The 21,773-nt window shown below is 38.8% G+C and overlaps 3 protein-coding genes and 1 long non-coding RNA gene across 6 annotated transcripts in view; 3 read left to right on the plus strand and 1 right to left on the minus strand.

Moving 5' to 3' along the window:
• The window catches only part of LOC129751609 (sentrin-specific protease 1-like), a 45,459-nt gene extending 35,367 nt beyond the window's left edge, over positions 1–10,092 (plus strand). For all 3 annotated transcript variants that reach the window (XM_055747218.1, XM_055747210.1, XM_055747226.1), the window contains 5 exons: positions 6,529–6,617; positions 6,816–7,626; positions 8,101–8,253; positions 8,489–8,684; positions 8,756–10,092. In XM_055747218.1, coding sequence (XP_055603193.1) covers positions 6,529–6,617; positions 6,816–7,626; positions 8,101–8,253; positions 8,489–8,684; positions 8,756–9,367 — 1,861 coding nt within the window. In that variant the 3' untranslated portion in view covers positions 9,368–10,092. The remainder of the gene's footprint in view (positions 1–6,528; positions 6,618–6,815; positions 7,627–8,100; positions 8,254–8,488; positions 8,685–8,755) is intronic.
• A 697-nt stretch (positions 10,093–10,789) lies between these two features.
• LOC129753018 (trichohyalin-like) lies at positions 10,790–13,633 on the plus strand. The gene is made up of 2 exons (XM_055748813.1): positions 10,790–11,276; positions 12,106–13,633. Exons 1-2 carry the CDS (start codon positions 10,919–10,921, stop codon positions 13,476–13,478), a joined length of 1,731 nt encoding a protein of 576 aa, XP_055604788.1. The 5' UTR covers positions 10,790–10,918; the 3' UTR covers positions 13,479–13,633.
• Positions 13,598–16,087, minus strand: LOC129753011 (centriolar coiled-coil protein of 110 kDa). Its single transcript, XM_055748806.1, has 4 exons — positions 15,947–16,087; positions 15,262–15,885; positions 14,067–15,118; positions 13,598–13,993 (listed from the first exon to the last, which is right to left on the minus strand). Exons 1-4 carry the CDS (start codon positions 16,004–16,006, stop codon positions 13,681–13,683), a joined length of 2,049 nt encoding a protein of 682 aa, XP_055604781.1. The 5' UTR covers positions 16,007–16,087; the 3' UTR covers positions 13,598–13,680.
• Positions 16,088–16,129: 42 nt separating this feature from the next.
• On the plus strand, positions 16,130–17,022 carry LOC129740286 (uncharacterized). The gene is made up of 3 exons (XR_008736191.1): positions 16,130–16,459; positions 16,533–16,630; positions 16,688–17,022. It is a non-coding gene; the product is annotated as an uncharacterized LOC129740286 (long non-coding RNA).
• The last annotated feature ends 4,751 nt before the right edge of the window (positions 17,023–21,773 follow it).

Raw genomic sequence — 21,773 nt, forward strand, 5'->3', positions numbered from 1 at the left:
CTTTCGGTCTGGTCAGGAGAATGGAGACAATGATGATGGTGGCCTACCTTTGTCTATCACCGCTGGGCCAGGTTGGATTGTTGAACCGATGACTGGGTGAATCCGAGTTGCAATTATGCAGCCCTCTGGTCACTTCACTCGCGGTAAAAAGAATCACACCGGAGAAAACCACTTGGAAAAAAAACTCCGAAAACTAAGAGCCGACCAACACACGACTGGTTGGTTTGAATGACGTGCTCCGAATGACTAAAACTAAATGATTGTAGCGGAAAATTGTTTGAAAACCACATTCGAGTCACATTATAAGCTTTCCAAAACTAAATTTTGTAGAAATCGGATGAGAAACAAGAGAGTTTTGGTGAAAAAGGTGTTTGTCGTCATTTGACCGCTCGCGGTATGAATAGGTGTATACAAAGTGTTGGTATGTTTAGTGTTAATATTGATTGGCTGTGACTATTCCGGAGTGATGTGGAAAACACGTCGAAACGGGAAGGGAAGCAGAGTTTATGAGAACTAGCACAACTAAATGAAATTAATTTAAGCTACGTTTACCGTTCTGTTCCGATTTCTTACTTTTCACCTCTCACTTAGCACTTTTAATTTTTCACTTCTCATATCTTACTTTTCACCTCTCATTTCTCATGTCTCAGTTTTCACTTCTCACTTTCAATCTCAAACTTCTTACTTATCACGACTCACTTCTCAATTTACACTTGCTACTGTTGGATGGATCCCTCATCCGAGCCAAGGTTACCCATCGGTGACTCATCATGTGACAGACGTCATACTGAAGGAAGTCGCCATCTCTCTGACGTGTAGGAGCACTGTCATCGGGACACGTTTCTAGAAGCACATTATTATACACCAGTTTATCGGCATGAGTCCACTTCAAAGTTTTATCTGTAATTGTTCGTTTTTAATAAAGTTTATCTTGTATCTCTTGTTGCGTAAAACCTGCTTTTCATTTCGCAACAACTACTGTAGCGTTATAATTAAGTATTTGTGATTATTAAGTAATGAGCGTGCAGTAATTGTATTAATTCGAGCCAAAATTAACTGTTTAGAATTGAGAGTGTAAAATGTCAAACGTACACGTGCAACAAAACAAAAACAAGGAACAACGAAAACAACAATCATCGAATCGACCCGACACCAGCAGCAGAAATAAGTTGTCTAGTTCGACTCGACATTGCTGCTAAAATTCTTGCGGTCAGCAGCCTGCCATTCCTTCGCGTCCCAGTGCCGCTGTTAACACAGGAGACAGGAATTTAGGATTCTTGAAGGCTTTGAGGTGAGAACAATAAATTAACCTTGCTGATTCGGAAACAATCAGGCGTCTCATCAACTCTCAGGCATCTGGACACGAGCACAGCGTAAATGCGGATGGAGGACAGTGCCGAGCTCGAGGGAAATAAAAGGAACAAGAAGGCGAAAGAAACTAACCGAACAGAAGGGTGAGTGAACGAAATTTTGATTGTCCTCGCAAAATTTTGTCATCATAACGTCGTTCTTGTAGGACACAAGCAAAGTTCTCACCTGAGCATTCATCAGACCGATTGTGGAAGCCAGCAATACGGACGAACAACGACCCCCAGTGGGTGAGTAAAAAAGTTGTAGTAAGGAAGAAATAAAAGTGCTTAGACATAGTCGTTTGTCGATAGGTCGTTGTTGGAGAGCCGAGTTCGGGAGCTCAACGCATTATGGGGCCCAGCTCATTTGGCCAAGCTGCAACACAACCAGCCGGAAGCAGACAGCGGAGGTGCTCCGGGCAGTGGTGCGCGCCCGTCGAAGCAATGCAGCCAGGCAGGGTTGCCAGTAAACCAGATACGACTGTGATATCACGAAAGAAAGCTGTGATACCTCTGTGCCGTCCAAGCCGCTGTGATATGATTGTTGTGCGTTTGATGTTAGAGTAGGAAACGGGCCCGTGAGTAATAATGTTAAGCTAGCGTAGGTTTTTAAAATGTCGTATTAGTAAATAATTATAATTGCTACCGATTTGGGTTTTGAGTGTTTGTGTTTTGGGTAATAGTTAGCCGTGCAGCACACACTGAGAGTCAGTGGTGCTCAACTTGTTACATTGGCGCCCAACACAAAAACCCACTAAATTGTGCTACCGCAAAAGTTAATAATTGTCTTGAATTTGTGATTTATGTTTTGAATTCGAGATTAATGTTGTGTTTTGGTGATTAATGCTAAGTTTTATAGTTTTGTGGATTTGATATTAGTCTGTTTCTTATCGATACCCACATTTATTTATTTTTTAATCTTAGCATAATTTTTTTAAAAAGATCAGCATGAAAAATAATCATTTTTGATGAGAAAATCTTTCTTTGAGACACTTATCAAAAAAATGATCAGGTAAAAATGATCTCATGATTGATATTGTTGTGAGATATTGTTAAAGCTATGACCACAGAACCCTGTCTGTGTACTACATCGTCATCGATCCAGAAACACCGTAAGCCGAACGGGTAAATTCGAGCATTTGTCTAGCGCAGTGAGCAACAACATACTCCACTACCTCCTCGCTTGATAACCATTAAGCTATGTCCATCACCAAGGGTGATCAACAACGAGAACGTCATCGACCGTACAAAACACGCACAGCGTTACTTACTATACCACACCGAACGTGACAATATGCCCAACCAGAGCACTAGATAACGCCATCGCAAGCGGATTGAGCTCCTCCGCAGCGACAGTGCGGAACTCACGCTGCAAATCTGCTCCCTGAGCGACAGCAGTAACCTCCTAAAATTGACAACGCATATTGAAGCAGTACGAAGTGTGCAGGTTGCCGTCTGGACAGGCTCCTTTATAAATGGAGGTCACAAACAGGACCATGCAGACCGAAGAACACCTGGAAACGACTCTTAAGCGCTGAAGCGCTTGCCGTTCACGAACCGAGAGAAATCGTACTCTGTGTACTGGACGCAGCTCACAGGGAATTCCGACAAGAGACAGTATTGGAATGCCAAAGCTAGGTATCCCAATACAGCACCGATAGATGTCACTTAGCACCCGTAAGACCTCCTGCGGGTCGGCCGTTAGTCAGGGCGGGAGAAACTGACCGTGTTCATGCATTATGCAAACACGCCGTTACTGGAACGTGACAAACCAGCCAATCGCTTCTTTAAGCGAAACCATTTCGAGAAGACATGCTGAACTTGTCGTCATTATTAAGGGAAGTAGCATAAATGGGGTCGCCAAGAAAACCCTCCATACCAAAGCAACGCGATCTGGAGGCGCGGTAAAACCTCTATTCGGGCTCTTGGCGATCAGGGAACTAAATTCTCCCTTTCCAAGGATTTGCTGCTTTTCCGTGCTTGTTTTTAAATCACCAAAATTTTAACCTCTTTAATTTTAATATTTGTTCAATGTTTAGTGTTTTGAGCAAATGTTTTAGTCGTTAAGCTACTGTTTTGTGTATGTAATCGTAGCGGAGGCAAGAATTTAGAAGCCAGTCAGGAACGGTTCAGAGACGCTTTGCCAAGACTCGTTGGCGTTCGGTCAAGTTTTCCAGGAGTCGCTGGAGTTATTTTTTTTGGATTTGAGGATTTGTGTTAAGATCTGGCAAGCATTGCTGTGGCTTGCGTAGTACCGAGGTCTCCTTAGGGTGACCAGACCGATGTCTCTGATCGTTGCCTAGGATAGAGGTTTTTGAATTTTTCATGAATCGGCTGTCTCCGATTCATGAAAAATTCTTCCGTTGCGGTAGTGTATGTAGCGTTATAATTAAGTATTTGTGATTATTAAGTAATGAGCGTGCAGTAATTGTATTAATTCGAGCCAAAATTAACTGTTTAGAATTGAGAGTGTAAAATGTCAAACGTACACGTGCAACAAAACAAAAACAAGGAACAACGAAAACAACAATCATCGAATCGACCCGACACCAGCAGCAGAAATAAGTTGTCTAGTTCGACTCGACATTGCTGCTAAAATTCTTGCGGTCAGCAGCCTGCCATTCCTTCGCGTCCCAGTGCCGCTGTTAACACAGGAGACAGGAATTTAGGATTCTTGAAGGCTTTGAGGTGAGAACAATAAATTAACCTTGCTGATTCGGAAACAATCAGGCGTCTCATCAACTCTCAGGCATCTGGACACGAGCACAGCGTAAATGCGGATGGAGGACAGTGCCGAGCTCGAGGGAAATAAAAGGAACAAGAAGGCGAAAGAAACTAACCGAACAGAAGGGTGAGTGAACGAAATTTTGATTGTCCTCGCAAAATTTTGTCATCATAACGTCGTTCTTGTAGGACACAAGCAAAGTTCTCACCTGAGCATTCATCAGACCGATTGTGGAAGCCAGCAATACGGACGAACAACGACCCCCAGTGGGTGAGTAAAAAAGTTGTAGTAAGGAAGAAATAAAAGTGCTTAGACATAGTCGTTTGTCGATAGGTCGTTGTTGGAGAGCCGAGTTCGGGAGCTCAACGCATTATGGGGCCCAGCTCATTTGGCCAAGCTGCAACACAACCAGCCGGAAGCAGACAGCGGAGGTGCTCCGGGCAGTGGTGCGCGCCCGTCGAAGCAATGCAGCCAGGCAGGGTTGCCAGTAAACCAGATACGACTGTGATATCACGAAAGAAAGCTGTGATACCTCTGTGCCGTCCAAGCCGCTGTGATATGATTGTTGTGCGTTTGATGTTAGAGTAGGAAACGGGCCCGTGAGTAATAATGTTAAGCTAGCGTAGGTTTTTAAAATGTCGTATTAGTAAATAATTATAATTGCTACCGATTTGGGTTTTGAGTGTTTGTGTTTTGGGTAATAGTTAGCCGTGCAGCACACACTGAGAGTCAGTGGTGCTCAACTTGTTACACTACAAAGAGAAGCCATTCATAAAATGAATCTACTTTTATCGTCAAAGTATGGTAGTGTACTGAATTTATGCAGAATAGCAAAAAAAATGATCCACTTATGTTGCATTAACATAAATTCAGTATAAGACCCCCTTTTTTCTAAAAGTGGTGGGGTTCAAATAATAAATTGAATCATCTCGGTATGTCCAAACTTTATTGTATATCCAATTTTTAAAAATCATATGAAAATTGTATGAGTGCTGTCGATTTTTCTATGATTTTTATGGGAACCCCCAGTTTCAAAAGCGGTATTTCGCCTAATAAATTAACTTCTTTTGTCAAATTAGGCTTCTGAACCCTTGTTTATAAAAATCGTCAAATTATGTAATATTTTAAGTTCGTCGCCGACCGTGGCCTAGAGGACAGCGTTCAAGTCTTCTAAGCCAGAGGTCATTAAATCGAATCTCGGCCACGGCTGTGGGCAGGTGGTTTTAGCATTTGTAAGATGCTAGCCATCATATCCTTGAAAGATGTACGCCTCAGAGTTGAGAAAATTAGATCTCTTCAAAGAAACATGATGTTTCACTAATATATAATACCTACATATGTGTGTTTGTTCGTTAGTTTTGAAGTTGAATTAGCATGAAAGCCTCCCTGTCAAAAAATGTGGGTGTCCTGAGGCTATTATACAAACCATCTCCGACCAAAAAAACTCCGAATATTAAATTTCATTTCATTCCAATCGCCGCACCGGTTCACGTGATGGTGTTACAAAGAAAATGCCTCTATTTTTATATACTTACGTATAAGAATATGCTTTTGTATGGAACCTTCTCGTTATAAAAGAGGGAAAGGCCAGACATTACAATAAATCATCTTGTCATGCTATAACTTTCGTGTGTTCCAAATGTGATCCACATCGCTTTAAAATGTTGTTTTTTTGCAATTTTGTATAGAAGCGCCCCCCTTTTCTAAAGCGAAAGGTTTCATTCTGCATAGTAAATCAACTGGACTGCTTATAATGGGTAGATTTGTTGTTCCTTTTCAAATCGATTCAAATTTTAACACCTTAATATATCTTGTTTTCAAAGCAGAAAATCTACTGATTTTACTCTTCTGCTCTACGTAAATAAATGAAACCATAATGATGCCTTGTTCAGCTGTCTTAGAAAAATCAGTATACCAAATAATGCTATCATTTTGCTGTCAGTGCTATGGTGCTGTTTACCATCATATTCCAACATATTGATACTTTAATGAAACCTAATTTTGGCTTCGGGACAATACAACACCAAATTATGCTGTCATTTTGGCATTGATTGCTTGTTTTGGTTTCAGTTTTCTATCAATTTAGGCATTAAAATCTGCTCGGGCCAAAAATTTCAAGCCATATTCAACCGACTGAAGCTTTGTTCGATTTTTGCAATACTCATTAAAAGAATCGCTCTAAAGACATGATGCGAACTACACATTACCAAACCATATGCTGGAAGGTGTTGTAACCATAGTTTTTTTTTGTTTATCAACATCATTCAAATCGCATAGAAACTGATTCCGGTCAATGTCTATCAATAAATGAGCATACCTTATAATTTCCTCGTTGAGCGGATGCAGCACACATACACATGCTGGCAATAAGAGAAGGGAAATTCGCGAAAAACCAGAGAAAAGCGTATACCAAATAATTCAACATTTTCGTTTGCTTGCGTTTCTTTTTGACAGCGACGAACCGTCAGAGGCAGCAACTTTTACCAAATATCGTCGGGTGGTGGATGATTTTCCCAGATTTATTTCAACGCCGCTGAGTAATGGTAAGTTTATTAGTTTTATATTTTCTGTTAATTGCTGCTACTTAACAGTCGCAAATATATGATTGATAATTATGTTGATGATGCACAGACACAGTCAATATGGACTGATTTTCACTTTTCATAGTTTTTGTTTGCTTCAAGGTTAAAGCTTATTCAATAATAACTTATATGAACCTACTGATATTATTTTCATTTTAGATCTACATGCCAAATCTGAGCCATTTGTAGAACGATTAAAAAATCACCCGTACGCTCGCATACCAATGGCCGGTGACAACAGTTGCGACAAACAAAGTGCATACTTTGGTGGATCAGGTGGCAAGACGCGTCTAGAACTTGCAGACATTGAATTTTCGGATGATGAAGATGAGCTGGTTTGGATCAACCGTCAGCAACAACAATACCGAACCAACAGTAACGAAAAATGTGGCACCGGAACGTCAGCTAGTGGTGCCGCTCTAAGACGTCCTCCGCCGCTTGCCAGACTTAAAACTGCAACTGCCCCAGTTCCGTCACTTTTTCCTATCAGAACACAGCTGGTCAATGGAAGTTCTAGTAGTGGCGGTGGTAGTCAACGGCAGCCTGATTCCTTCAAAAAGCCGTTTGTTTTTAAATCTCAACAGCAACAACCGAAGCGTCAGTCTATTATCGCCCAAAATTATAACCTTGAAGAGGTTAACAATTACCGGGCGTTGCTGAAACGGCTTTTGCCAAATTTGTACTCACCAGAGGAACCGACAACTCGCTTTGGGACAAGTTCGCGTAAAAATTCGCTTCTTCTCACCGATGACTTTAACTTATCCTCATCGACGGCACTTAACTCTTCCACTCATCAGCTTGGAGAAGGAGGGACATCATCTCAGCGGAGTACTTCCTGCCAGATCCGGTCGATTCCCGTGATCGATTTGTCCTTGGAGGAAAGTGATTCAGAGGGACGGAAAAAACGCACGAGTCTGTTTTCGACTGTTGATTTGACACAGTACGATTTAACGAGCAACGATGAGGAGGCGTAAGTATCATTCCTTTTGATTGACTTCTTCTATAATAATTCGATATAACTCTCATCATATTTTAAGATCAAGTTTTGTTTTAAGACATTTTGTTCAATATCGTAAAATTAACTACTAAACAATTTAGATGGCATCTTAAGGTGTACATAGGTTTGGAGAAATTCTAGACTTTGTTCTGGAGTGCAGATTTAAACCCGATTTTTAGAAGAACAGAAGACTTGATATAAGCTAGAAGAACGTCAAAAAACAATAAAATAGCAACCATTGCGTTATTGTTAATTTTCAAAGACATTTTTTTAGAAATGGGTCTAGTATCAGACATATTTTTCAAATCTTTATCTATTTTTATAAATATTTTAATCAGATTGATTACCGTTTTTGAAAACTTCAATTTGATCAAGGCCGACTATCAACATATAGAGTAGGACAAATTTTATTTTTCAGTTACAATTATTTGTATTCCGTTTTTTTAGCTCCGCCCAAACTCCAATTGATCCGGTTAATACGTTGCGTGAAAAATTACAAACACACAGTAAATTCCGAGACGATATCGTGGAAAATGTCCAGCGGAAGTACAGCAACAACCTGAGCCAACGAAAAAATCTAATCGAGCAGGAACTTGAGAAGTGAGTATTTCTTTCTGTATGTACAATTTTTGCCAAGTAGATTTCGTTTAGCTAGAGTAAGCTGCTACTGTGTTTCTTTCTCTTCGATACCGATGCTCCTATCTGAAAAAAGGAATTCGAACAGAAGTAACAACAGTAGGGACCCTCCGATCCTTAACTGGGTGCCACATAGAGATATTCAACAGACGAATTCGCATGGAATACTTGGTAAAATGAATCCTTTTACTGTTTTTAGTTTGAAAGAACTTAAAAAAAATACACAACAATATGCGAGCACATTCGAGCGAAAGTTGGGAGATTTTATGATAAAATTTGATACCATCGTGCTAGATGAAGACGACTTAGAAGCAGAAGAAGAAGAATATCCGGAACTCACAGAAGAGCACCAGGGTATCATCAAGCGTGCTCTATATGGCGGATCTCGCACAGAAGTAAGTTGAAATTTGGGTTTGCTTCGTCGAGAATATCTCGAAAAATTACATTGTGTGTTCGTCCATTTTAGGTTCTTATAAACAAATTCAACATCAGCATCACCCGCAATGATTTGGCAACGCTTATTGGTGATAACTGGTTGAACGACGAGGTTATCAATTTCTACATGAACCTGCTGATCGAACGGAGTGAGCAAAACGAAAGTTTACCACGGGTTTATGCGATGAATACGTTTTTTATTCCAAAACTACTATCCGCCGGTCATGCAGGGCTTAAGCGGTGGACTCGTAAGGTGGACATCTTCACGTATGATATCATTCCGGTTCCGGTCCATGTGGGTCGCGTTCACTGGTGTATGGCTATTATTGATTTGAAGAACCAAGCCATTCGGTACTACGATTCAATGGGCACCCCCAACAACACGGTGCTAAACGCCCTCGAGCAGTATCTTCGAGACGAATCGCTAGACAAACGGAAGCAACCATACGACACCAGTGGCTTCACAAAAGAAAACATGCGCGAGTGCCCACGACAGATGAATGGAAGCGACTGCGGCGTTTTCAGTTGCATGTTTGCCGAACATGAAGCTAGGAATCGTGACATTGGATTCAGCCAGCAAAATATGCCCTACTTCCGGCAGAAGATGATATATGAAATTTCACAGGGACGTTTGCTGACGTAGTTTTAGAGTTGATAATTTATAAAATTGAGTATTGAATCGAATCTTTTCCTCATACAAGGGAACAAGAAAACACCGACAAAACAAGGTGAATGGAAGAAAAGAAAACACCAGCGACTGTTGGTTGGCAGTGTTTGGAATGATTGGTTGGAACTAAAATTAAAGTATCACGATAAAGCTGTCTAAATAAGGTATTAAATTTTTTTATTCGAACCTAAATGAAGAAATTGTTTAATATGGTCCGTCGTTTGATAGACTTTTGTTTATAATTTTGATTGAACATTTTTCCACTGGTAACTTACATATTTTGTACTCTATAAAAGATGGAATTCCTAAACCGATTAAGTATAAATACTATATCATGAACTAAAAAAAATGTTTTTTAAATAATAAAATTTGGTACTCAGTTTGTGGTGTTTTCTAAGATCTGCATGTTGTTTTGAGAATTGAGAATAGCTTCGAAGGAAAATAGTAAAGATAATTTTCCTTGGTACCGAAAATTTCGATACATGTTTTCTAACAATAATTTGTAATTGGAAAGTTTCAAATCTTTTTTTAAATATCTTTTTTTATGAAGATGAAGCCTCAAGTCTTTTCGAAAGAGTTCAACCCCAACAGTCGCCAGTTTTCTTTTCAAATCTCTTGAATGATGATATATTCAAAAATCAATTAGTTTGTGAACTTCTCATAAAGTTCTAAAATGAAATAAATATGGATTCGTTTCACAATTCGACTCCAAGGTTTTATTTTTTTATCACACTTATCCTTTAAAAGGTAAGCACCTCAAAGTTGTAGTTATAAACAAAGGTGAATAGCTTTGAGAAAGAGAAATTTCGAGCATAATCAATGTGTCTATCTCGGCGATCGTAGCTAATACATCTTTCACTGAAGTGCGAAAACAAGAATACTAATTGGAGATACTTTCGAACGAATGCCATTCGAACGAAAACCAGAATAAGGGTGAGAGACTATAATAGGCTCGTTAGGGTGCTGGGTGTTTTTTTTTAATCTTTTTTGTATGTTGTTGTTGGAAACCTGAGATAGTCTCAATCGAATAAAACTACCTATAGACATTGATACCGTCTCCAGACCAACTATCTCCTAGTGTGGACTAGCCTTAATACAACTTCAATCAAACATGACCCCAACAAAATTTAATAATACTTTGAGAGGGATATCAAATTTCAATTTTTTTTTAAACAAAAATATGTTAGAATGTTAGATGGTGACAATTTTTCCTTCATTATCATATATTTAACTAAACATAAATTCAAAATAATTGCGTGAAAAAAAAACATAAAAAACAGAAAAAAAGATTTTTTTTAAATCTGTTTTATTCCTTTGACTCTGGCTACCGTATGCTATGGTAGCAGGAGGCAGTTAAACCAACGTTGCTATGGTAATTCGATTGCTGGCGTTGTTTTTTTTTCATTTGGATTTTCATGTGGCCATCAAAGTAGGCACAGTTTAGTTCGTATCAAGAAAAAACCATTCTTTCACGTTTTGGAAAAAATTTGGATGTAGGAGGCAAATTTTTATCAAAATTCAATCACTATGATCAAAGAACTGTATCAAACAGTGGAACCACAACAGCCCAGTTTCGCTCCGACTGCTGCATCATCGTCCCGGCTGCATTGTCGCAGCGGTGCATTCCGTGGTCCCAAGGCAGCTATGCTGACGGCCAGCAAATGGAACCAGCTGTTAAGCACAGCTAGCGACGGTTCGAAAACTCGCCCTCAAACTGCCGTTGGTCCTGGTGGAAAATCGCTCGCTCAGAAAGAAGCAGAATTCAAGCAATACCTTAAGAAAGAATCTCAAGAAATGACCAGAAAGTGGGACAACACTGTGCAAAATATACGTCAAAAGAAGGAGGCCGAACGCCTCAAGCGCCAACAAAATCGCGTGGAAGAAGGTGAGTTTTTTAACAATAATTTTTATATATTTCAATGATCACGTTTATTTGCATGTAACAAAGTTCACAGTAGACGACGAGCAGGCGATTTTGGTTACAGCGCAATGAGTCGAATATCTCTCATATTGTTGTACCTGACATGCCAAAAGTCCCCGAACAATACGGGAGAACTTTGCCTATCGACGTGTTCGTAAATAGATTTTTTGGGGGTGATGCATGGATTTTTTTTTGTAGATTTCAAATCACCTTCCAATACTTTTGCATACAGTTTGTTTAATTTACGAACGCCAGCATCGATAGAAGAAATCACTTTGATAGAAAAAATCAATTTACGAACACGCCGTATATTAGCGTTTTCGTTTATTTTCAACTGGCACTCAGTAGCCAAACAAAATCTTCACGTATATCAAGCTGTGATTCGCTTTATTTATAATTTATTCAATAAGCCACTTTTTACTCAAGTTTTCACCAACCTAAAACGTTCGTTTATACTTCAAAAATTGCGCATTATTCGCGCTGTATCTGTTGGTAGAGCGACATTGGAAACTATCCGGTAGAACAAGAACAAAAGTGTTTCTTTAGCTTGAACTTGTAACACCCTTTGATTTTAAAACCGTGCACAGATATATTTATCAAACAGGATTCTTAAATGCAAAAATTATTATTCTACGAAACCAAAAGAACTGATTAAATTGTCTACGAATAACAAGATTTCATCAGTATTAGTTCTTGTTTATCAAACAAGTAAAATTGGTTCCGTTCTTCTCTTGGAAATGGGATATTTCGAATACCTATATGTTTATGTTTTCCAAAATTCCTCTTTTTTCAGACCAAAAACATTACTTAGAGTTGAAGGCAGCTGACGAGATTAAGCGCAATGAACTGATTAGAAAGGCCGAAGAGATGATACAAAAAGAAAAGGAAGGACCAAGGGTCCTCGAAAGTGCAGCTAAATTTTGCGAGGTATTGAAAGCACGCGAGCATCAACGTCATTTCCGATCGGAGCAACAGGCGGTCCAGGAAAGTCGTCGTCGACAGTCAGATCAGCAGGACATTGCCCAAGCTAACCGTTGGTTGAAATTGTACGCCGAACGTCAAATTGAAGACCGCAAGCGATTTGATAACTACAAGAAAGAGTTGAAGGTCAAAATCGAACTCGATCGCGAAGAATTGAAAAAGCAGCGTAATCATCTCATCGAACAAGAGCGTAGGCAGCATCAGGCTTTAGAAGAGGATACAAAGCGTCAGGTAGAGAAGGAGAAGAACATGCTAGAACGTGATAAGGAAATAAGGCGACAACATGCTTTGGAAGCAATGAGAATGGCTCAAGAACGAGAAGAACGTTTGAAACGCGAGGCCTGCATCGAGGAAACATTAAACAATATTTACAACGACGGACAGAAGGCTATTGCAGACAAGCTGAAGCAAATACATATCAATAAGCATAAATTCCGAGATAACTCACACATGTTGAAAGCTGAAATAGAAAAAAATAAATGTTTAATGGATGAAACTGAGAAAAATCGACAAGATGCAATACGTAGCAAAGAGATAGAAGCCGACAAACGAGAAAGGGAGAGAATTGAGGCAGAAAGGAAGATGAAAGCCGCTCGTATCCAGGCACATATCCAGGAAATAGAGTGGAAGAAACTTCAAGAGACCGAACAGGCAATTCTGGACCGGAAAGAAATGGCAGATCGTATCAAAAACGTCGAAGTTACTTACGATTTCGATAGCCGAAAGGTCACAAATCATACTAAAAAAGCTCATGTTCAGCGCAAGCTTCTGTTGGATCAAATGGACGAAAGAATCGACAGAGAAAAACAGGAAGCTGATACACGTGCTGAACTCGAGTACATGCGAAACAGTGCGGAGAAGGAAAATCGGCACTTTTTGCAGTATGCAGATGAGCTTGTTAATGAGGCGCAATCTAAAGGTCGCCCTGTATTACCTTTATTGAAAACCGTTAATAATTACAAACGTGAACATTATTTCGATTTTAAAGAGAAAAACTTTGTACCAAGACATTTGGTGTCTCGTGTTCCTATTAACAACAACGGAGTTCAACAAACTCAATGTGAGCCATATATACCGGATCCAGCTATTATAGAAATGACCTTGGCGATGCCTCCAATCCGAATGCGCTACAATCCAGAGCAGTTGAAGAATATGAATCCATACAAACAAAACCACCAGAACTAGTGAAATATTGTAGTAATGCAAACGTTTTGTGTGTTCTCAATCGTAACTATAGAAGTCTGAATAACCGCGCACCTTTAGTGTGATAAAAGCTCTAGGATCTGATCTTTTCAATTGCTCGATTAAACAGAATCATTGAACATTTTTATTGAAATTTGTATAAATATAAATTGAATTATAAGAATATTTGCTGTATTTATTTTAGTTAAAAGTGACGTTGATCCCATACAGGTTTACGATAAGGCACTCCGGTGAGTTGGGGGTCAGACGTTTTAGGGCGAACTATTTCCGATTTGCTCTGCCAATTAGCAGAGATATTGAGAGATTTGGTCGACGCTTTTTTTGAACGGTTTATGGATGAGACCGGCGAATATGGAGAACTCTTAGCTGATATTTTTGACGATGGTGTGATCAATGAAAAACTGGCATCCTTGGTACTTTTAACCACGTCCGTAGAGTTAATCTCATCTTCGTTGGACGGCTCCTCAGAAGCTTTCCCTTCTATATTTACGGAGTACCTAGCGAAAACAAACGGGTTTATTTTTTGGAATGCGATTAGATTCATAAATCTTGAATTGATGTTATACTTACAAGGCACACGTTTGTAGTTTTCGCAGAATTGTTGGCTTGCCGTATCCTACTATGTGGGCAGTACGCTGGGATTTGATGGAACTTGCGGAACCACCAGTGCGAGGACGATCTATCAGTCTACGCTTCAGAAACTCTCGATCCTTCCGAATAATTTCCATACGTTCTACCGTGGAAGTTTCGAAAAATATGTCATGAAGCTGATAGCAAGCGGATGACAGTTGATGTAGGAGAGTTCGCTTTAGCTGAACATCGGCTGGGCTATGAATATGCTGCCTTGAGATAGCCCTCTCATGGTGCATGTCCAATATGAAAAGAAGCGTATCACGGATAACTTGTACGATTTTTTGTACACGATCCGTCTGAAAAAGTCGCCGTGTTAGGTAACCTCGTACGTGCGCGTTAATTATGGTAGCTGCGTTATTCAATGGACAACTTTTCTGGTCATAGTTTCTTTGAGTTGTCTCCAAATGAGAAAGTTTCTTGAGATCTTTGTCTTCTACATTTGAGTTAATAGATTCTAGATAGTTACGAATGCTTTTAAAATTATAATTTTCATGAACTTCTTCGTTGGTTTTGTTGTCAGAACTGTAATTATTACAAGTTTTGTATAATTCGGTTGATTCATCGAAATCAGCACTCGTTCGACTGCTGTCGGATGGAATAAAAAGAGTTTGACTTGATGATAAATGCGATATGCTAGATTGGGATTCGCTGCGATTGACAAAATCTTTGGAGCTTATATTGAGTTTCCTGAATGAAAGTATATTTTGTGCATTGTCAGTACCCACAAGAGACTCATTGGGACTGGTTAGCAGTGGAGTAGAGGTATGGATCTGGTCTACGTCCGGCGTAGGCAGCATTTGCATCAGTTCTTCTTGCTGGCGACGGAAACTTTCCTGTAGTTGTCGCTGTTCTTCCTCCTGGCGTTTCAATAGGTCCTTCATACGATTTTCATGTTCTGTTTGCATTGCTTGGATCCGCTTATGGCAATCATCTACGCTAGGCGACATAGGGTTGTTTTCGGATTTAGTTGAAAAGCCTGGCTTAACAGTCTGCGAAAAAAATGAGATTGAATAATAAGAAAACAAAATCTTCAGAGTACAGTTCTTCAGATACAGCATCTGTAGAAATTCAAACAAAATTAAAATTCCACTAAATTCCGTTATACGATTTACATTTGTCCCAAAGTGCTTACCGAAGGTTCCTTTTTGGATGGCGTTTTCTGTCTAATCCTGGCCGCTAACCATGGTTTGGGCGTAACAGAGAACGACCCATAAGGACTTTTTTGCTTTCTCAATGGAGACACAGGTTTCGGAGAAACCTTTTTCGTGGCGACCCATTTTGGTTTTCCATTGCATTTGGTATCTGATTTTTTATTCTTAGTCGATTTTTCATCAACACTGAAGTCCAGTCTTTTGACATGATTTTTGTCAACGCCACAATTTTGTTCAAGGTATAAATTTTCATTTTGTAGATGTTTTATAAGAAGTGGGCTTGGATTATCTAGAGTAAATGAATTAGATCTTATAAGACGCCCTAGCGGCGAAGTTTGTTCTCTTGGATCTTGTTGGAGGGATTTGGGGCTTGAGAGCTCCGGTAGATGATGTATTGTTGAATCGGGAAGATTAACCAAACCTGGACTTGGAGCTTCTAATGTAAATGACTGACTTCTTGTTAAAGAAGCTGTTACGTTCGGAGTATCAAAATCGGATGAAACCACTTTTTTGACTTCAATATTTTTGGATTCTCGGATTCTTTGTTCAATTTCAATAGCTTTTTGGCGATACTGAACAAGCTCATTTTTTACTTCTAATGTTATCTGCAAATAAAGGGGCAAAGTAATTCGACCACTCAGTAAAGTATCAATTATGAATAGTTACCACGGGTGGCAAGATGGGGACGCCGTTGATTTTGAACACTGAGACAAAACTAGAGGCCATTGCCTAGCATTTGATATGGATTATTCTGTAAATCGTTTGAAATTATATTTTTTGAGGTTTATTTTACGAAATTAAACGGTTAACAAAGTTGCCTACACTGAACAAAATCGGGCTATAAGGTTTATAGGGTCAATTCAATGAATTTTAACGTTCAGTGTGTGATAGAAGCTAACAATAAATCCAATACAAAATATAGAAAAATCCAATGAATTTCAGTAACTTGTTATACCTAGAAAAATTTATAGAAAATTCCTATACATTTAATCATTTTGAAGTTTATATACATATCAGTGTGCCTGAATCGTTGGTTAAGAAGAAACAGGTTTCATTATTGTTCGGGAAACATAAACCGAGAAGAACGATTTTATGTGTACTTCGGTACCAGTAATGTTTCGCCAAAGGATTTAACCAGCTGAACCTCATCGCCGCGACATTAGCCAAAAATTTATGGAGGTAAGTGGAACGACGAAAATATGTAATGGCTGAACGGCTTGGTTTGTTAATATTTTGGAATTTATCCCAACAGGTAAATCATTGTTTGGCTTGGAATGCCGGACAGCAGCGCAGAAAGACAGCTTCGGATTTCAGCGAGTATGAGCACAGTTATGTCTTTAACATACATAGGTAATTCATATTTTTGAAAGATTTCTTTTGAAATTCTATATGCGGATTTTTTTTCAGAAACCATAACCTCGCTGGAAGAACGTAAAATTGTATGTACCGTGTTTAAAAATCAATGCGTTTAATGATCCGAATACGCCGAGTGGAGCGGATATAACGGAGTCATAAATTCCATCTAGAACAGAAAAGTTTCCGACAAGTTTGTTTGTCATCAGCACCCCGGAATGAATAAGGATTTTGCGCCGGATGAACATGCATCACGCAAAGGAACTACATCCCATTATGGATTTGTACAACAAAAAGTGTTAAAGTGCAGTGCAGATTTAATTATCCATTTTTGGAAGTATTTTTTTTAAGTTAGATTTGCTGCAATAAATGTTAAACATCGAGAAAAATTTGTGAATTTATTAATGATGAGAAATATTAGAATAAAATTATTTGAAATACCAGGCATATTTTATTACAATGATAGAACGATTCATTACACAAGGTTAAACAATAAAATTTATAATTTTGCTCTCTATAATATTCATTGGATTTTCCTTTAAATAAAATCATACGTCTACTGATAAAAAGTATTGGATTTTCCTTTAGTGCGAAATCACTAGAATTCTCGATAAACCTTATAGCCCGATTTTGTTCAGTGTAGCAACGACTAACTTTTTCGAATGCGGTGCGTTAAAATGTATCTCGTTTCAGTAATCAGTGCTGCCTGTTAAATTTGTAAACTCAAGTATGGTTGCACACGCCGAACGTTATCGAGCGAAGAGAAAATTTAATAAGAAAGAGCTACATATTCGCTTAGCAGTAATACGAAAAATTACTAAAGAATTGTCTTTATAGGAAAAAGACACACATCGGGATCAGCGACATAATTTAAACAGATCATAATCGTGCTGAAGATTGTTTAAAAAATCAAAGAGCATTGGTTTTTGTCTAAATGGCAACAAGGATTTTCGAATATTCGAAAAAAAAAACAAAAGTTTGCCCAAACGACAGCCCTGTTTGATGCATCAGCTGCAAGCTGCAGTTCCTTTTGTTGTGATCTCGTTCGCATGTTCGCATCAATTCGAGATAAAAAAAGAGATCAGCACGTCCGCATATCTCTCTGTTTTTGTTTGTTATGTTCTCAATTCTCTCTCTTGAGCATGCATGCCGGTTTCTCGACTCTCGATTTGCATCAGTTGCATTTGCATTTGCATCTATCTCTATCCTGTGCGCCAAATAGCGACTTGTGTCTTGACAATCCCCGATCCCCGATACCAGGTGTTTGATGTTTTGTTGTTATGAGCTGTTCCCACAAACTTCCTACTAATCATAACTCTACTATGGAGGACGGAGGACGCTCTCTTGCAATGAATCATCTGGTTGCATGTGTGGGTGACCTCTAAATTCCCCAAATTTCCACGCGTTTTCTTTTTGTTTTGGTCTTATAATTGACACATCGCGCCGCAGAATGTCATTCGAGAATCGTTTTGCGTTTGCGTTTTGTTCCATTTTTTTTAAATCGATTTTCGAGAGCTAACTTCGATTTTCAATAAGGGCGTGTATGTTTTGTGAAACTTTAATTATTTGAAAAGTATGCCTCAATAGATGAAATTTAATAATACATTATAATAAATAATTAAATATCAAATTACCAATAACGGCGCGTTCCTAAATTAATTTTTATGGGTGATGCATCAGTCGACCGATTTTTTTGGGAGATGTCAAATCTCCTTACAAAGCTTTTGTATACAATTTGATTATAATTTGCGAACGGCCATTGGTAAAAAATTTTTTTTTGTTTCGATTATAGTCGTTTTACCATTTTTATGGCATTCGCGACTTTATCAACGTTACAGTTGGCGGATCGTTATTGAAAAACTTATCCGGTACAACTGTGTTCGATGTTTTGGGCTCGAACTCGCGGACATCGGCTCAGGAGACAACAGACTTGCCAACTGAGCTATATCACAAGCGCAAGTCGGTAAAAAAAATGCTGACTTTGTACACCGCTGATTTCAGTTAACAATTCATTTAAAAGTAGAATTTAAATTGAAAATTTTTGTTGTAACACAGATAGATCGTTCTGCTTATTGGCACTGTTTATTCAATTAAACTGCGAGAATCTCTGGTTCTTCGAAACGAAATTTTCACATTAATAAATAGGCTATTAAAATACAGTCATATTTAGTATCATTTGTAAAGGGCTCGTGACCTTTACTTATAGAATTACAAAATATCCTAGTTTTGGTTAAAATAATATCTGAAAATATGCGCTCGACAAGCCCTAGTTTTTAGGTCTCGGTTTAAGAAAATTTCAAAGATGTCTGACGGGTTGAAGGAGGACGATACGTTTGTTCTATCACTTTATGTAAGTAAATAGCAGATAATTGGCCGTTCAAATGTGATTAAAACTGTTGCTTGAGGTGTGCTTATCTTTTCTTTATCTGGAAGTGATAAAGTTTTAAGTGTGAAGGGGTTTGGTGTGTGGATTGTAGCAAGCAAAACCATCGGGATCGTGTGAATTCACGGAAGAAAAATCCATAATTTGGGCCGTTTTTGGTTTGTAAAAATTAGGATCAGTGTTTGATAATTGTGGAAATTGGGTTACTAAAGCATTAAACTACAAAATAGAGTGATAATTTTCGCCTAATGAGTAAATACATGTCTCTGCAAAGAAGAAAATAAGAATGTCCTACACCGAGCTGGAATCAGGTTACCAGGGCCTTAAACAGGCGAACAGCTGCAGCAGCAGTGGTAGCAACAACAATGGTAGCGATGGAAATTCAGGCCAAACGCCTTCGGGAAGGCCAGGATTCTATGTTGGAGACGATGGAGCTATCATAACCATAGGAAGGGTATGTAAAAATTTGTTTGAATATTTTCTCTATGAGATTATAATAGATTTTTATCCATCGATATTCTCATGTATTGTCGCATGAAGACTAAAAAGAATTATTCATCCACTTATGTATCTATAATCTTTGCAAGCCTTGCTTCCATTAAACTCAATGCATTATCGATTTTTGGTTGATAGTGACGCGTGCATAAGGGATTATAAGGCCTCGCGGAATCAATTACATAAGTAACGAATATAGAAGTCAACATAATTAAAAACAGCTTCGATTTGTGCTTTAAATATTTACATAAATAACGGCATATTCTCACTTAGAATGGTGCATACAAAACAGCTTTGAACTATCAATGATTGTTATTCCTTCAACTTAAAAATTAATCATCTTTCCCGTTTTCTTCCTGTACCAATTCGGCAGGTCTGGGGCTCACCCTTGACCTAGTTTGCTGTCTTTTTTTTTAAAGAACCCTAGTGCATCATGATTTGTGTCAAGCTGGAGAAATTAGGTTAACACCGTTTCTCAATTAGAGGCAGCAAAAAAGGTTGTCCTTTTGAGCTACCTCGCGGTGCTTAAATTGAAACTGCTTTTTTCAATCATAGGTCTGTTTGTTAACCCTCATCCGCATTAGATTTCATTACTCTAATCAGCACTAGGAGTGTCAATTTGACACTCCAAGCTTAAATCGTCACAACTCTTTTTATATCTAACCGATTACAATGAAACTTATATCACTAGAAACCTTGTAATGTCGCTAAAATATGTTTAGAACATTATATATAACTAAAGTTTCTAATTTTCTCGCTATTCAGCATGAAAGAAAAAAATCCGAAAAAACATGCCTCAGGAAAACTGCAGTAGTTCATATATTACACGTTCAAAAAAGATTGTATACCGATTGGCATAAAGTCATTTGGCATAAAGCCGTTTGGCATAACGCCGTTTGGCATAAAAGTCGTTTGGCATAAAGTCGTTTGGCATAATGGCCATTTGGCATAATGGTCGTTTGGCATAGTGGTCATTTGGCATAATGGTCGTTTGGCATAATGGCCGTTTGGCATAAAATGATAAATAAAAATTTCGAGGAAACCTACTCACGCTTCGCGTTCGAACTAAAATAAAATATGGTCCTTACGCTTCGCGTTGCGGACCGGGCTAGGGGATTGCCCTAGCTTTGGGTAAACCTAGAAACACGGGGCCTTCCTAGGGCTTTGAATAAACCTAGAAAGACGTGGCCGTCCTAAAATGATGGATCAAAATTTCGAGGAAGCCTCCTCACGCTTCGCGTTCGAACTAAAATGAAGTATGGTCCTTACGCTTCGCGTTGCGGACCGGGCTAGGGGATTGTCACTAGCTTTGGGTAAATCTAGAAACACGGGACCTTCCTAGGGCTTTGAATAAACCTAGAAAGACATGGCCGTTCTAAAATGATGGATCATAATTTTGAGGAAGCCTCCTCACGCTTCGCGTTCGAACTAAAATGAAGTATGGTCCTTACGCTTCGCGTTGCGGACCGGGCTAGGGGATTGTCCCTAGCTTTGGGTAAACCTAGAAACACGGGGCCTTCCTAGGGCTTTGAATAAACCTAGAAAGACGTGGCCGTCCTAAAATGATGGATCAAAATTTCGAGGAAGCCTCCTCACGCTTCGCGTTCGAACTAAAATGAAGTATGGTCCTTACGCTTCGCGTTGCGGACCGGGCTAGGAGATTGTCCCTAGCTTTGGGTAAACCTAGAAACACGGGGCCTTCCTAGGGATTTGATTTAACCTAGAAAATCGGTAAATTGAAAAAAAACTTATGTATTTTAATGTTTAGCAACATTTTGTGTTACCTTATAAATTTTTATATTTTTATGCCAAACGGCCATTATGCCAAACGGACATTATGCCAAATGACCATTATGCCAAACGTTCATTATGCCAAACGGCCATTATGCCAAACGACTTTATGCCAAACGACTTATATGCCAAACGACGTTATGCCAAACGGCTTTATGCCAAATGACTTTAGGCCAAACGGCGTAGGACCTTCAAAAAAAATGTTTGCCTTATGCATATGAAAGCTGAAGTTAATGTCTACATCATGAAGCCAAGAAATATTTTTTTACCTGATAAACCTACTTTTCATTCGATTGCTTGTTAATACTGTTTGTGCGATGGTAGAGTTTTTGAAAAAATATGACTACAAAAATCTATTAAAATTCTAACATTTTGCTGTCTCTAGATTTTCCATGCAACAAAAATTGAATTTACTGGAATTTTTCAAAATTCACTACTTTGCGCGATTTTTTTACAAATTGAAATTTCATT

Source organism: Uranotaenia lowii, chromosome 1 (genome assembly GCF_029784155.1).
Source record: "Uranotaenia lowii strain MFRU-FL chromosome 1, ASM2978415v1, whole genome shotgun sequence".
NCBI classification, from domain to species: Eukaryota; Metazoa; Arthropoda; class Insecta; order Diptera; family Culicidae; genus Uranotaenia; species Uranotaenia lowii.